Consider the following 16,045-nt stretch of genomic DNA (forward strand, 5'->3'; position numbering starts at 1 on the left):
GAGAGCAAGTTCATGCAATACTTCAGGACTGAGCTGTGCTTACAGCACTCAGGTGCTTTGGCACTGCAGGAGGCCAGCAAGGCTTGGTCCATGGGTCTCTTGGCACTGATTTGTGCCTGTTTGTGCCTAGAGTGCAATCGTCTTGCTCCAGGAGAGTCGGGCTTAAAACACTGGCCCCCAAGTAGTACTGCATAGCACACGGGAAAATTACTACAAGCTGTGTCACAAGAAGGCTGAACAGGAGATCAGAATTACACCTTGTATGTTGAAAACTGAGTGATTGTTCTCATCTGCAAGTGGCAGGTGAGAACTATTGTGGCTGTTGGGCAGGGACTGAGCCAGTGGGCTGGGTCCCTCTGGTGGCCAGTGCTCCTCCAATCACCCCTGAGACCACTAATCACCAGGGTTGGGTGTCCTGCTCCCAGCCCTGAGGGGGTCTGTGCAGTGCCTGGACACCTGGGTCCCTGATCCCAGAAGGGAGAGGGATTGAGTGAGCAGCACCCCCAGACTTTCCATTGGCCCTTTGGCCCTCCAGGAACAGCTTGAAAATAGGAAGGGCATAAAAGAGGAAAATAACAGGGGTAGAAATCACAGGTTGGCGGGTTAGAAAATTCAGATGGGGGTGGGATGGAGAGGTTGTAGAACACACTGCTGCCTGGTTAATCTGTTTCTCAGTTAATTAGCTGAGTAGCCCTGTCCCATGCACCATCCTCCCAGTGAAGATTATTTTTTTCTACTATCCAGTCTGAAACAAGACTACTCCCCAAACTCCCCAAGGGACCCAGGTGTCTGGCTGCCTGTGCTCCACCCCACACACCCCTCTGTGTGCCCTCAGATTTCCTGGAGACACCCAGAACTTGAAAGGGGTTAGGGAGCTCTGGAGTCTGCCCAGAGGCCATCAGTGGGGCCTGAGAGGTGGGGGAAAGTCTGGGTCTGGAGCACCCTGGGGCCAAAAGAGGTGCCTTGAAGGGTGTTTGCAGGGGCCAGGAGGGATCGAGTGGGGAGGCTGGACACTAGTAGGCTGGACAGAGGCAGCACGACCACCATCAGGACACACAGACCGCTCTCCCCGTATTGTTGGACTATAGGCACTGCTGCCCCATGTTTGTACCCAACCGCCTGGGGCCAGGTGCCACTTGCTCGAGTATCCTCCAGGCTGGCCTAGCATGGTGAGGTCTCCTCCTAACCCCATCCACCACCCTGCTGAGCATCCCTGCCCCAAGCGGAAAGCAGATCCCACGGCTGCCCCCCAGATCTCTCCAGAGGCAGGAGGCAGCGTCAGCAAAAGGCCTGAATAATTTAATTCCCCATCAAAAAAGGGACTGAGAAAAATAAAGATCCTCTTAAAATAGTGCAAAGTCCTTGCAAAGGCTCGGCCACCTCGGATGCCGGTCACACCCCATCAGGTGCTTGACACTGTCCAGATGTCAATGCTCTGGATGATAAGCCACTCACTCTGGCCCTGGGTCACCCGTATCCTCACGCACTCGACAGGGTCAGGCACCCCCTTCTCCAGCCCCTGACGCTCAAAGACCCCCTTTTTGAAGATGCCCGCAGGAGTGTAGACAGAGCAGTCCCGGCCATCGGCCTGCCGCCGCCAGCCCAGCTCCAGCATCCCTGCGTGCAAGAAGTCACCCCGGCGCTCAATGGAGCCTGTGCGCACGCGGATGCGGGTGATGCGGGCCGGCTGCTCAAAGACAATGCAGAAGATGCTGCCATCCACCGGGGCTTTCCCCCAAAAATACCCCTCTGCTGTGCTGTAAGCCTTGAGGGGCTCATAGTTCTCAAAGACTGCTATGTCAGTGAACAAAGCTGCTGGGGGGTTGTCTGGCAGGTCCAAGGCATCGGCCTCAAAGTCGTCGTCCTCCAGCCGGTTGATGGTGCCCTGGAAGGAAGAGTAGAAGCCCATGTGCTGGAAAAGGGAGGGCTTGAAGCGGATGACATCCTTCTGGGTGAGCAGGAGGCGAAAGTGGCTCAGCAGCCAGTCGCATGGCATCTCCTGGTAGAAGAGGAGGAGGAAGCGAGCCAGGCGGGGAAGGTCACTGGAGTGGTAGAGCTTGCCAATGTAGCCCAGCTTGGAGAATTCGAGGGTGACCCAGTTGGAGCCTTCCCAGGAGGCCAGTGCCTTGCGGATGGCTGTGAGGAAGGACTTGGAGCACTGCACATCATCCTCAATCATCAGGTAGTAGGTGGAAAGGTTGGCAGCAAAGGCGAGGAGGAACGCATAATCCACGTTCTGCTTGGACCTGAACCTTACCCGCTCTTCCGGGTCATTGTAGTTCCTCTTTAGGCCATCCAGAGTGGGGTAAAACTCATGGGGAGCATGGATAAGCAGGAGCTGGCCCAGGAGGAGGTGGTGAGTGAACCTGTGGGCAATGTCAGCAGCCACTTGGGCGTTCCAGCCCGGGTCTGTGTCGGCCAGGTGCACCACCACCACCATCTCCTGCAGCTCTTCCTCCGTCGACTGCTCAAAGATGGACTGCAATGTGGCCTGCAGGTAGTAGCCACGTGGCCGCCGCACTGACGCCAGTCCCACTGCCAGGAACTCTGCAAGGCGAAGAGAAGGGATTAGTGAGCTGAGGGATGACCTGGGATGCATCAAGATGAGCTTGCCCTGCAAGCCACAAGGAGGGGGCTCCAGAAAGCTCTCTGCATGGCCACCATGCACAGTTAATGCCATTTCTGGGCACATGTCCAAGTCTGGCAGGTCCTTACTGAAGCCAAAGCCATCAGCATCTCAGGAAATGCCCAAGACTCTGGACCAAAAGGTGGGGACAGGACACTGCAGGAGGTCAGGGGTTCCTCTGAAGAAGAAAAAACTTGGGAAAAGCAGCCTAAAAATGCAAAACTTGGGGAAGGAACAGTGCAGCCCAGGCAGAGATGGTCCATGGGGCAAGGGATGGCTTTGCAGCATAGCTGCACTTCCCAGGAGCATGCTGAATATCCCAGCCCTCTCTGAACCTCGCGGAGGTGCAACCAGCCCAGGAAGAGGCATATTTCTGCCGTCCCCATGGCTGGGTCATGACTGCATCTGCTCAGATTTGCTGTGGCTTCTCTCTCTGTGGGTCCGTGCAGCGCTTTGCACCTGTCTGACCACCAGTTTAGGCATGGGATCACGTGGGGCTGCCCTAAACTCCTTTTCAAGGTGTGTGCACCTTGGAATTGCTTTTCACGCATCTGTCCAAGAGCTTGACCCACAACTACCATGCTGTGTGGTCATCCTGGTGGTACAGCCCCACCATCTCCACCTCCCCACTAGAGAGCAGGAAACACAGCCCCAGTGAGATGGGGCGTCAGCCACCCTCGCTGTAGAGAGCTGGGAAACCTGAAACAGCTGCGGCCACCCTGGACCCAGGGCACAGAAGCACAGACCAGGCTGCGGGGCAGACTGACTTCCCTCCATCCCTCCATCTCCCTGTGCAGAGCAGCCAAGACTGGCTGGGGGGGGGGGCAGGAGCCATGCACAGAAGCATGGAGACAGGCAGGCCACCGGGTATGGGCAGGTCCCCAAGCCCAAAAATGGCAGCAGCAGACCCCTCCCCACCCCAGCAATAGCAGCTAATGGGGCAGGTCCTTGCTGGGACAGATGAACCCAGAGCCCTGCCCAGTCCAGGGCCCAAAGCCACTCACTCTTGTTGGAGGGTGGGGAGCCGGCAAGTAGATGGTAGGAGACATTGAGAGGTGCAGAGAGGTTGCCCAGGTCCCGGAGGGCACGCAGAACCCTGTCTTGCTGCAGCGCCTGCAGGACCACACCTGGGGCCAGGCCCCTAAGCTCCACCTGGACAGGAACCACAGACAGCCAGGTCAGACCCTAGGGCCTAACAGACATGCCATCTGCATGGGGCAAAGAGGGGACCAGGGAGTGCGGGGGAACCCCCATCCTGCCCTCCTGGCTCCCAGACTGGGGCAGGCAACCCTAGGGAGGGGAGTGGGCAGAGCTGGGGCTTGGGGACAATGTGGGGCAGGGGAGGGAGCAGTGCTGGGGGTTGGTATCCATGTGGGGTTGGGAGGCTGAGCACAGGTTCCCATGGGGACAAAGGATGCCCCAGCGGACAGAGGACGCTCCAGCAGGACACACTGGTGCAGAGACTCACCTCCAGGGGATCCTTCAGGCTCTGCCCCCACCAGCTGCCCATGAGGAGGAAGAGGAGGAGGAGGAAGGAGGCTGCAAGGGCAGCCGTGACGAAGCGCTTCGGGGAGCATCGCATAGCACCGGGCCAGCGTGCTGGGGCCTGTGGGAGGAAGTGGCACGTCAGGGCGCAGCGCAGCCTGCCGAAAACCAGACACGACACCAGAAGGGCACCTGGATGCAACCCCAGGGTTGGTCCCCCAGCCCAGAGCACCCAGGGGTGCACACACATGTGGGGATTAGGAGGCACCTGGACACCATCCCCTTTGGGCAGGCAGGATTCCCCCCCCCTCCCCAGTGCTGGCCAGCAAAAATCAGCGCCAGGCACAAAATCAACCCCACCTGCACCCACGGCCACGGTGGCTGTAAGCATCAGCAGGGCCCCGATGGCCACACTCTCTCCCAGCCTAGCCATGTCCCTTGCTTTGTAGGACAAGAAAGCCATTCCCAGGGGGAGGTGTCACCTCCAAGGAGCTATCATTGCCCTTGAGATATTTTTTCCTGTAGCAGAGGTGTGGCAGGAGGCTAAAAGGCTCCTGTGTTAGCCTGGGGTTTTTCCATTGCAAGTGTGGCCGAGACTGCCATGGGAGACCGGGTAACTGGAGAGCAAGCAGGTACCTGGCCCCGCAGGGCAGACGTGGCACGTGTATCCGAATTGCTTACAGCACTTCGGCTTGTTTGGGTCAAAGCGTCTTTGAATGCAAACATGTGAAGGAAGAGCTCTCCCAGGCTGTTTAATAAAAAGCTGAGAAAGCTTCCGGGCTCACTTTGGAGCCTCCCAATTATTTCCAGCAAAGTAGGGAAAGTGGAGGCTGGGGAGCTCGGACATTCCCCAGCAGTCTGTACCCAGTGCCCCGACAAAGGCCAGGCTTCACTTGGGACTTCTTAAATACGTTACTGCATAAACTCCCCGGGGAATTTTAAGCCTCATTCAAAGCACTGACAGGGAAAAAAATGCCTTCAAAGCAGAAAACGAGCAGCTTCAGGCACCCAGTGACTTGCCCAACCCTGCTGCCGTGTAGCAGATGCTCCCAGCCCACCTGCATTCCTCAAAACTTGAAGGCTAGGGCAGCACCACCTGTTCCCACATCCTCACCCCAGAGTATGCGTCAGACCCTCATAATTTCAAGAAGAAAAACCTGTCCATTTGCCTGCCCAGAAACCCTGGGGGGGTCATTAATATCCGAACACACGGCCCTAGGAGCGGGCACAGGAAGGCTCACCTCTGCAGCCAGAGACATCCTTGCCACACAGACGTCACACAGAAATGTCACTCGTTACGCTGATAAGCAACTAAAACACATGAAACTACTCTCTGAGCCTGTCTGGTTTCCTGGGGGTTTATGGCTCACAGCTGTTTGAATTGGTGTCTGCAAAAGTTTCACCTTTTCCTGTGCTTTTGGGAGTGCTACCCAAGTGGAGTCTCTGGTGTCCACAAAGGGTTATGTTCCTGCAGCAGCCTCTGTCTGAGCAGGGCACTGTGTCCCTCTCCTGCACTCCCATCCCTTAGGTCATGTCCTTGGGAGCTCATCCCTCGGGCAGACTCAGCTGACATCAGCCAAGGCTTCAGGTTATTGAGGAAGCGAGGCAGACGAAGAGCATGACCACATGAGCTTCACTTCCTCCAGAGACTGGTCTAAAAAGACTGAGCACATTTTCTCACCCGATTCAGCTCCCACCAGGGTTTGGCTGAGCCATGGAGCTAGCAAGACCTGTCTCAACCAAGAGCTAAATCTCGGAAGCTTGAACTCAGTAGATACCAAGGAAGGGAACATGGGTACCACCATGCTGGCATAGCATCTGGGAGCAAGCTGAACTCTCCAATTACTTCAAAGCACTCGGGGTGGGAATGAGCTCTCAGAGGTGCTCGAAATCAAACCCAGGATATCCTGAGCCCAAACCACCATGTTCAAAGCAGGTTGCTCAAGAGCAGCTCTAAGCATGTCACTGGCTTGGTGCTGATGCCACGGAGCGAGCTGGGAACGGCGAGGCTTGGCACATCGCCACTCACTGGGTTTTCTTGGATTTATACTCTGTGCAGCCAAGGGGTTTTCTGGCTGATCAGAGGAGGTTTGGCTGCCAGGGAGCTGGTCCTGGATGGAAAACAAGGTGCTGCTAAGCAACCCCCAGCTCCTCACAAGCAACGTTTTTGTCAGGGGAACGGGAGCACTGGGGCAGAGGGGAGCCTGCAGGAAACGTGACCCCCCTCCGATCCCGCTGCTAGCACAGCTCCTCACTGCTCTGGCATTTCCCTGCTTTGAAGGTTTAACAGAGAACAATAGGTAACAGACACTGCCCGGTAATTGGCCCCCTAATCAGGCCTTTGTGCACCAAGGCACTGTTTACCCCGAGCAATTTTGTCTCCATGGGAAAAAGAAGTGGCCCAGCTAGATCGGCACAACCAGGGGCGATGCTGCAGCTCGTCACGGGCACGTCACCCTCGTGGCACACCCACAACGCAGCACCGGATTCGCGCCCCGTCGTGCTCGGGGCACCTCCACAGAGCATCCCTTCCCCATTTCTTCCCCTCGTGCCTTTGGCTCATGCATCCTTCCCTGCAGCTTGGTGCAGCGCGGGAAGTCCCTGAGAGCTGTGCTGTCACAGGGACATTTGGCACGTGGCCAGGAGCGGCTGGGAGCTGCTGGCTGCCGAGAGCGGCTTGCCTGGAGCAAAACGCGCTGCTTCGTTTAGTTAGGAGACTCCCAGGCCAAATGGGCTCTGCGACCGCAGCAGCGGTGACTCAATCCCATAACGGAGGGGAAAGAGAACAGGGAAATACGTGGCCTCGCTTTCATTTCTCGTCACAGGCTTGAGTCTGACCTGTTTGGGATCATCCCTGCACCAGGGACAGACCAAACCCTAGCAAAGGGATGGGCTGAAAATGTAATTTCATGTTGCTAAATGTAATTTCATGTTGCTAAATAAAAACATCTGGAGGTTTCCCAAACCCCAGAGGATTGACAGGAGCCCTGGAGATCTCCATCCCAGATGGAAGGGATTTCTTGGATAATGAGCCATTCCCCACGGGTGACAGAGCCCATCCATCATACAGTGCTAATGACCACAGTCTCAGGGCTCAGCCCACCATGCCCTCTGGTGCAGCCTGTCTGTACCCACCATGCAGCACTGCCTGCAGAGCTCCTGGGACACTTTGGTCCCAAAACAGCGCAGCCATGGCAGGACCATTCCGTTATGGTGGCTGATGGCCACCCTCCGGCATGAGCACCCTCCACCGTCCTGCTGTGGGCAGCCCTGGCACCAGTAGCACAGGCCCAGCGGCACACGGGGCAGCGAGCATCGCACTGCTGCCGTGCCAGGGGTGCTTTCCTCTTCCCAAACGCCAGGTTAAGTGAAGAGGAGCCAGTCTGAGCGCCAGGGAGGGGAGACAAGCTGGAGCACTCAAGCGGGCTCAGCTTTCCTGGAAAAGGTGACATTCGTGGCAAGCCTTCCCCCCAGTGCCACGCTTGCTGCAAAGCTCCCGCGAGGGTTGCGAGGAAGGGCCGGATGCCTCCCCTGCGTGCAGAGCCGCAGGCAGCTCCCAGGCACTTCCTCCAGGATGAGGGAGAGGTTGGGCCGGTCGCACTGACAGCAGTGAGAGCATTTGTTGGGAGGACGGGGCAGCCAGGCCTCACCTTCCCTACCATCAGCGGTGCCCGTCTGCACCGGGGGAAACTGAGGCACGGGAAAAGGCTGTGTGTTGCCCAGCGGTACCAGGGCCAAGTCTCCCAAGCTGTGGATCAGTGCCCCTCACCACAAATTCCCCCTTTTTCCAAAGCTCCCTGAGCCAGTGAGGTCCCCGGGGGGATCCCGGCAGAGGGACACAGTCACGGCGCAGCCCAGTACCAGAAACTGCTTCTTGCTCAAGCAGAGGAAATGGAAAAATCAAGGCAGCGCCATTTCCTGGCCACGCAAATCATGGCCACTGGGGACAGAGCGGTCCTGGGTCCCAGCGTGGAGCAGGCTCGTGCAGAGCCGGCCCAGCATCCTGCCCCGCTCTCCGCATGACTCCCTGCTCAAAGGGTCATCCCACAGTTAGGAAGGAGTGAAAAAGCCACATCTGCCCATCACAGGACATGGGGAGTCAAAGCTTTTGGGTCAATACACCCGTTTCCCACAGCTCCAGTCACGCAAAGAGGTGGAGGGGCCTCGATGGGCAGCTTGATAAAGGGACACTTGGGTCTGACTTGGGTCCCTGCAGCTGATGGCCTGGGGACACCACTTTTTTGGCAGCCCACGACACTGCCCTCTCCCCACCCCCCCCCACCAGGTCCCCAGGCGTTCCCTGGCTCAGGGGCACCCCCTTCCCGAGCAGCACCTTCCCATGCCACCGAGCAAGACGGCTCACGCCCACGCGACACTCCGGACGTGCCCACCAAGACGGCAGAGACTTACGTGGCACGTGGTGGCCCGGTGCACAGCTCGCTGGGGCCGGGGAGCCTCGCCGTCTCACCAGGGTGCTCAGCCCCAGCAGCTTCCCGAGACCGGCCGGGCTCCGGTTTCTCGCTCGGCAAGCCCCACCCCGAGCCCTCTCCTGCAGAGGAGGAGCGTCCGCCGTCGTCCTCTGCCCCACACCGGGGAGAGCTTGCTGGGCCAGCTGGGCTGGGGACAGCCAGGCCACCCCAGGTAGGATGGGGCAAAGGGCTGGCAGCCCCGAGCCCCAGTCCTGCTGCTGGAGTTAGGCAGTCTCAGCCTCCCTCTAACCCCCGAACCAGATGCTGGCAGCATCCCGTCCCCAGAATCCACCATCCACCTCCTTCATCATGAGCCCCAGGGCATTTCCAGACCCTCAGGCAGGAGCACACCCCCCCAGAGCTCTCGCCTGGCCACCAGCACCCTGAACTCCCTTGCAAATCTGGTCCTTCACATCCCACTGAGATCAAAATATACTATGCACTGAGCCAGGAGCCTCCATAGCTGTTGCATCTTTTTTGCTGCTGTTTATTTTCCAGCCCTTGCACTGAGTGAGCAGAAACTCCGATGGCTGTTGGGAGCCAGGATTAAACCCTCCTGGGGTCCCCAGCTGGGGCACAAGCCTGGGAGAGCTCCCTGGACTGGGAACCCAACCTGCTGCTCCGACCAGGAGCTAACGCTCCCCCAGCCCCAAACCAGGGGTGCACCAAAGGTTTTCCCGTACGCCCCAGTTCCTCACTGCCACCATTGGGCATCGTAGCCCCAGCGGAGACAGGACGAACCCCTTCTGCCCCACAGCCAAACCGGCTTTGCGGGGCCCTTCCTGGGGCCCAGTTTGCTCCTAGTTCCTGCATCCTGCAAATCTCGCTTTTACCCCGGCAACATTGCAGCCGCCACTTCCCTCTTTCAGACCCGCAGCGGAAAAGAGAGGGCTCTGTGCAGCTGCAGCAAGCCCCGCTTCGCAGCCCGGACGGCAAGAGCATCCCCAACAAATTGCCTAATAAGCTGCTGCGTATCAGCAATAAACAACAGCTGTAGCGCACCCAGCTCAGAGCCGCGCACATCTCCGAATGACCTATCTCCTCCCAACTGGCAATTCATCTGTAGCATTTGATGAGAGGGACAGATCCTTCCCACCATCCAGCACCGGTCCTCCTCTCCCTTCCTGTGCTGCCCATTTATCCACATGGAAATACACTCCCATTTTCCTCCTCTCTTGGCCGGCCCAGACCCATCCTACCTTCGATAGGGCCCCGACTTCTTTTTTTCAGGCTCCTTTGCCTAAAAATCAGCCTCAAAGTCTTCCAGGCGGCACAGACTGGGGCCCCAGCGCCGGCCCAGGTGACGTGCTCAGCAGGCGCAGAACGCTTTCGGTTCAGGTTGAACCATGGGTCTCGGATGCCGTCGCGAGGACAACGGGAGGTGCAGAAAAATAAGGCAGGGCAGGACGCAGGTGATAAACCTGCAGCGCTAGGCACCAGAGCAAAACACGTTTACGGGCTCCTAGCTCCGCAGCCTTTCTCTTTTCCAAGCTGTCTTATTTTAAATCCTTGAATTCCTCTAATCTGCTCTTCTTTTCGTGGGATCCTAGTCCCTCTGTCCCATCCGGTCACAGGAAGCACGGCAGAGATCCCGTTTCTGCCTCAGAGTAGTGACAAATGAGCTTCCAGCCTTTGCACCCAGGCAAAGGTTGGAAGAAGACAGGAGGGCCAGGAGGAAGCCGCAGAGGGGACAGGGCAAGCCCAGAGACGCGGCAGGGATTGGCTGTTTGATGGCACATGGCAAGAAGCGATGCCAGGCTCGGTGGGGAGAGGCTGGCATGCGAGGCCTGTCGAAGCGATAAGCAGCAGCTGCAGGACACCCTGCGATCCTGATCCCTGCACAGGAAGGAGCTGGGGGTGGGTCCTTCCTGCCCACGCAGGAAGGAAAGGGAGGGGAGGAGGCAGAGACACGGTGCCTATCGCAGCCCTGGCGCTTGCACTTGCTGCTGGGGCGTGTGCGGGTGCAAGGGCAAAGGCGGCCGGGCGCCTTGGCGCAGCCCTGCTGTAGAAACGCACCCTTTGGGGAACGTAGGGCTGTTAATGCAAGGGTGGCACCGCCATGGCACTGCGCTGGAACCACCAGAACCCCCCTTTCGTCCCCAAATGTCAGACTATCCCTGCTCTCCTGCACAATGAGCAGAGGGAAGGCCCCCAAGGCGCCCGCGGGACCACAGCAGAGCCGCTAGGTAGATTTAAGGGGCAGCAGACAGCAATTTTGGGAAGTGCCCATGGATCTGCTTCTCGGAGCGTTGCAGCCTAGGGAAGCAGGTCAGCTCCTCGTGGCCAAGCGCCCCGACCCCGTGCCACGGCAGACGGGGGCTAGGGGGGCGTTAGCATTGCTGGCCAGGCACGATCCCTGCTGGGACTCCCAGCCCAGCGAGGAGCAGCCTGAGCCTGCGCGTCGCTGGATGATGCCACGAGAAAGCTCTCACCGCAGAGCTGGGAGAGGCAGAGATGGGGCCAAACTGGCCGAACCCCAGCAGCCACGTCGGGACGAGTCCGGGCAAGGCTTCGTTTCAGGGGTTTTCAGCTTGCGGCCTGCAGATGTTAGGGGCCTTGGCTACCGGGGTGGGGTAGGGAGGAGCAAATGCCAAGGTGCTGGCAGGAGATTTTTTGCTCCCTTTTCCCAGCCCTGAAAAAGGCTGGGCATGCTGAAGGGCTGCGAGGCACCACTCGCTGCTACCACCATCCCCCTGGGCTGCGGAGACACCAGAGGGAGGAAAAAGCAGGGCCTGGGAAAAGCTTGGTGGATCCCTTTTGGAAGACCCCAGGGGGTAATGACCTCAGGGTGCACATCTAGGGCAGGATTTGGCCCTCTCCAGGCAAGTCAGTGAGCCCTGTGGAACCCGGAGAGGACGTCACGGCCTGGATGCAGCCCTCGTGCCCCTCATCCCGTGGGGCACGGCCCTTCTCCACCTGCAGAGATCCTGGGTCCTCTCTCTCTCCCAGCGCGTCCCCCAAAGCAAAGCGTCGCCTTAGTCTATCCTGGCCCCAGCAAGGAAACCCAAATGCTGCATTGGGTGCCAGGAAAAGATCCCTCCATCAGCCCCCCTGCAAAGGCCATGGCACAGCCAGGTCCCCAATGTTGGGAGCCACTTCCAAACCTCCCTCTGCCCTGAGGCCTGGCTCTCTCTCTTGCTTTTTGCTCACCGAATTAATTTTTCTGGCTGGGAAAGAGAGAGGAATCTGGGAATACATAGGGGTGGCTTAAAAGGGGCCAAAAAGTTTGTTTTCCTTGGAACAAACTCAAGAGTGAAAAACTGCTCCCATTTTCCCCAGGTGCAAGGGCTGTTTTGAGGAGTGGATGTGTGGGAGTGGAGAGAGGTACGCCCAGATGTAGCTGCACATGCACACAGATGTGTGTACAGATGTGCATTTCTAGGCATGCACCCGGTCCAGGGGTCCAAGGAGGACTGTTTCCTACAGGTCAGACCAGAGGTGAGCACCAAGCATGGAAGAGGTCCTGGGGCTGGGCAGGGGGACTGACCCACTTGAGGTACCTGCCACCCTCCCTGCCACGTACAGCTGTCACCCTGCCCTGGCACAGCTCCGGTTTGACACCTGATCCCTGCCAAGGAGCAGGGCTTGGTGAGGACAGGATGGTGGCCAAGTCTCCCCCTCAACAGGGGATACTGGAGAGCAGAGCTAGATTAGGTTACGGCAGGCCCCATCTCCTCCATTATTCATGAGCCTGAGCAAGACAAAGCACAGATAAAACAGGGCCCCAAGGGCCTGGGAGAACACCAGGACTGAGGAAACAGCATTACTGCTCTGTGCCTCCTTTTCTGCATCACCTGGGACATCAGCCCCTTTCGGGCCATACCGCACTGGAACGGTAGTTACTATCCTTAAACAAAATCGCAACCCCCCTTCTCCCCAGGGCCCTAGCAGAGACCGTGGCTCAGGCACGTTTGGTCACAGCAGACAACCAGCGTGACAGGCAGGGGGATCAGCCCCTTGAGAACACAGAAAAGGATGTTTTGGCAAGCAGATTTCAAGACGCTGGGCTTGGAGGAAAAGGGTTAGAAACCCACACATTGAGGGCTGAAGGCTGGTTATGAGTCACTCGCCACATCACGGAGCAAACTGCGCGGCATTTCTGTGCTCTGGATATGGGAGCACGGTGAAAACACGCTCCCCACAGCTATACATGCTGGCGAGCAGGGCCCAATCTCTGCAGGCCAAGAGCATCACTGTTGTGAGTCACCCCGTGGCCCAAAGCCCCGTGGCTTCAGAGGAGAGGTAAGGACCCCCCCACGCACCCTGCAAGGAAGCCTGTGACTTACTACAAGACATTCGAAGACGTCTGAATAAATAAAAGTAGCTTCTAAGCCCATGAAGGGGTAAGTCCCTTCCTTACAGGCATGCATCGAGATCACACACCCAGCACGGATCTGACACCATGCAGAGCTCAGGAGCCACCACTTCAGTGATGAGCAAAATGGGGGGAAGGTGATGTTAAAAGGGGCTCGGTTCTGCCTACAGACACCCCTGCGCTTGCCAGCACTACCCAGAGGCAAAGTTTCAGGCACCGAGATGTGCATAAAGTTCTTGAGACTCCCTGCAACATGATTTGTCTTAGAAGAAAAAAACTGGACTGGGAGCACAGAAATGGGAGCTCTTCAGACTACCTGTGCAGACCACAACAGGGCCCGAATCCCTACCAGCCCTGCTGATCAGCAGCACAGCTCCATCATTCAAGTCATCGTAACACCTGCTACTTGCAAAAAGAGGTTAAAACTGCTTTTATACATTGGGATCCCTTGTGCCAATTATGTCTTCTTCCTGGAAGCGGTAGTCAGTGAGCAACAAATCCCAGACTAGCTGGTTCACCGCATCTTCCCTCCCTTTCAGGGCCTTGCTAAACCTAACAGGACCAGACATACCCTGACAGTCGGCCGCAACTTGCCCAGCAGCCTTGAAGCAGGCTGACATGGAAGATGTTTCTCTTGGTTAATAGCAGACCTGTCCAGAGTTAAAGATTTGAATTTCAGAGCATTTGCCTTCCGGTAGCACAAAGCAACCTGTCTATATCCTGTGGTTACACCCTGCGCTACCCTGTCTGGCCACATCAGACGAGAGCAAGCTACGAAGGGAGAGTTACGGGGCTGAAAGCTATTTGCCATATGGAGCAGCTACTGCTGGAGGGCCTTTTCCCCGGAGCACAAAGCGCATCCTGGACATGCCGTAAGCTTGATTAAAATATATTCTTGCTTTAACAGGTGTCGGAAATGCACAGTTCCAAGATTTGTTCTGTATTTCCTTACAGAAGCAAGAGCAACACGCACACCGCAGTTACCAACCCCCGCTCACCTGGGGCACCTCTCCATAGGCGAGCACAGCTCCTACACTAGAAGAGAGCTTTAGCCAAACACTTGTCTGCTCCGTCGTCGTCCTCCTGCTGCCCAGCTCTGAGCTGCAGATCCTGCCTCTCTGCCCTCACCCTCCATCCCATCAGGAGACATGGGAACAGCAGCAAATCCACACCGCAAGCAGTAATAAGCCAGGCATGCTGAGCAGGCATCATTTTCATGAAATGGAAGCATTTCCCAGGGTAGAGGGCTTCCCTCCTCTAGGCAGTCACATACTGACTCCTCCGAAATCTAGAGAAAGTGATTCACATCAGGGACACCAAGCCTGTACCATACACACAAAATGTGGACTACAGAGATCTGTCTCCTAACCTCTGGTTCAAGCAGCACTCTGCACACAAGTGCTGAAGGACCACCAGCAGGCAAGGGCACACAGCAAAAACCGCCTTGAAGCATGTGCTTCAAAGCGCCTCAGGTTCTGCAAATTTGGCTTTGATGGAATAGACATCCTCCCTAGGGCAGCCTACATTACCAAAGGGTTCTCACTTAAGACACAGAAAAACTTTCCAAACTGACCGTTTTTTAACTTATCAAAAAGGAGAAACTACTACATAACCACTGAGGACTTGTCGCTGCGAGTGCAGCGATACCTAATGTCATTGCAAAGAGAAGTTTAATATTCACCTTTTGCCCTAGAGCAGCTTCCCTCTCTGCAGGCACTTTATACGTTTCTGCTGCACGACACTCAGACAGAAAATATCTTTGTAACCACAGCCTTTACACCTAGCCCCAGCATTCACACACCACCCTTCCTCTCCTGCACTACAAGAATGATCTTCATCATCACAGTTAAGACATATCTTTCTTATCTTTACTTTGCCTAGCTGGTTTCAAAACAACTTACCTGTCAGCTTCAACGTGTATGTTCAGCGGCAACGAAAAGGGAAGTAGCGAAGCAGGAGTTTTCCCAGATACACTTGTTCAAAGTTAACGTCACAATGTGAGTATCTAATGTAAACGCAAGCTTGGGATAGATGCCCTTGGTGGTGATTTACATAGTGGCAAAGGCACATATAAGACAAACTCCTGACAGGCAGCTACACGGGACACAGAGACGATGGAGTGTTTGCATATTAGATTCAAACCGAGAAGGCAAAACTCCCTCTTTCTCCAGTCGCTCTCTATTCCAGAAGTTTCAGTAACCGTTATACATGGCCAGCAGAAAAATGCTTAGTTATTCCTGCCTGAGACAAGATCTGGTATGAAATGGGACTGATAAGCTAATCCTTTATATTGACGAGCTGCAGAGCTCAGTATCTGGTTACTGTCGTCACTGTTACTCACCTGCGCTCCAGTACGCCCTCTGCCCTGCTCTCACTCCTCCACGAGACAGTCAGCAGCAAAAAAGTTCGCTTGCTGAATTTCCAAGCCCAGTTCATTCTGGACATGACAGCACTGCGCTCCTGACAGGCCCAGACTCAGCACCCCACTCCCTTCTTGAACAATCAACCCAGAGCCACAGTGGTTTCAGAAGGCTTGGCAGGTTCTTCTTAATTTGTTCAGCCGAGAACTCATTGCTTCTGGGCTATCCAGCGTCAACAGGTCAACACTTCTTCATTGCTTGTACAAAAAAACAGACTCAAGTCCTTCAGAAATGTTGCAATTATTTTAGTTTATCCCCTGCATCTCCTCTCCCCCCACTCTGTTTATCTTCTCTGAAAAGCACCTTTTGGTTTTAAAAGTTTAGATCTTCTTTTCAAAGGGAAACATCAGTGTGAGAATGTGGAATATCTTAACATTCAAAGCCCTTTCCCTTACAAATCCTCTTTGAAATAATTCCTTTGTTTGATCATTTATGCTTTTTTTTAAACTCACATCTGACTCTGAATCAGCATTATTGTTGATCACTGATGCTTTGCTTACTGCTTCTTGGACACTGAAATATCACACCGTGTTTGAATGCAATCAGGCTGCAGTAAAAGAAACATGGATTTTGTTTGTGAAATTGCTTCTGGTCATATTAAAGCTTCCTGCTTCTTCCTGCACAACAGAAAACAGGACCACTTTCATTAGCACCAAAAGGATTTTAAATGAACAGTTCCAGGGAGCTCCTTTCAAATCATAAAACGTGAATTTTACATAAAAGTGTGTTT

At 55.9% G+C, this 16,045-nt stretch overlaps 1 protein-coding gene across 6 annotated transcripts; it reads right to left on the minus strand.

Moving 5' to 3' along the window:
• Positions 1–1,278: 1,278 nt before the first annotated feature.
• On the minus strand, positions 1,279–16,028 carry LOC106485644 (alpha-1,6-mannosyl-glycoprotein 4-beta-N-acetylglucosaminyltransferase-like). 6 transcript variants are annotated; one of them, XM_067310531.1, is made up of 4 exons: positions 15,237–16,028; positions 4,095–4,232; positions 3,631–3,778; positions 1,279–2,547 (listed from the first exon to the last, which is right to left on the minus strand). In XM_067310531.1, the coding sequence occupies exons 2-4, from the start codon at positions 4,206–4,208 to the stop codon at positions 1,403–1,405; spliced, it is 1,407 nt and encodes a 468-aa protein (XP_067166632.1). In that variant the 5' UTR covers positions 4,209–4,232; positions 15,237–16,028; the 3' UTR covers positions 1,279–1,402. The 6 variants fall into 6 exon arrangements, with proteins under 6 accessions (XP_067166632.1, XP_067166633.1, XP_067166631.1 ...); XM_067310532.1 differs by lacking the exon at positions 15,237–16,028 and adding an exon at positions 9,780–10,042; XM_067310530.1 differs by lacking the exon at positions 15,237–16,028 and adding an exon at positions 8,522–8,597.
• Between the last annotated feature and the right edge of the window lie 17 nt (positions 16,029–16,045).

The sequence above is a fragment of the Apteryx mantelli genome, chromosome 25, assembly GCF_036417845.1.
Source record: "Apteryx mantelli isolate bAptMan1 chromosome 25, bAptMan1.hap1, whole genome shotgun sequence".
Classification (NCBI taxonomy): domain Eukaryota; kingdom Metazoa; phylum Chordata; class Aves; order Apterygiformes; family Apterygidae; genus Apteryx; species Apteryx mantelli.

Bases quoted from the DNA above. Each gene is read 5' to 3' on its own strand.
- LOC106485644 (XM_013944064.2), bottom strand. From the start codon at position 4,502: ATGCTTACAGCCACCGTGGCCGTGGGTGCAGGTGGGGTTGATTTTGTG. The intron at 3,779-4,094 runs GTGAGTCTCTGC...GTTCCTGTCCAG, and splicing joins GCCTGAAGGATCCCCTGGAG to GTGGAGCTTAGGGGCCTGGC. The intron at 2,548-3,630 runs GTGAGTGGCTTT...TTCGCCTTGCAG, and splicing joins CTCCCCACCCTCCAACAAGA to AGTTCCTGGCAGTGGGACTG.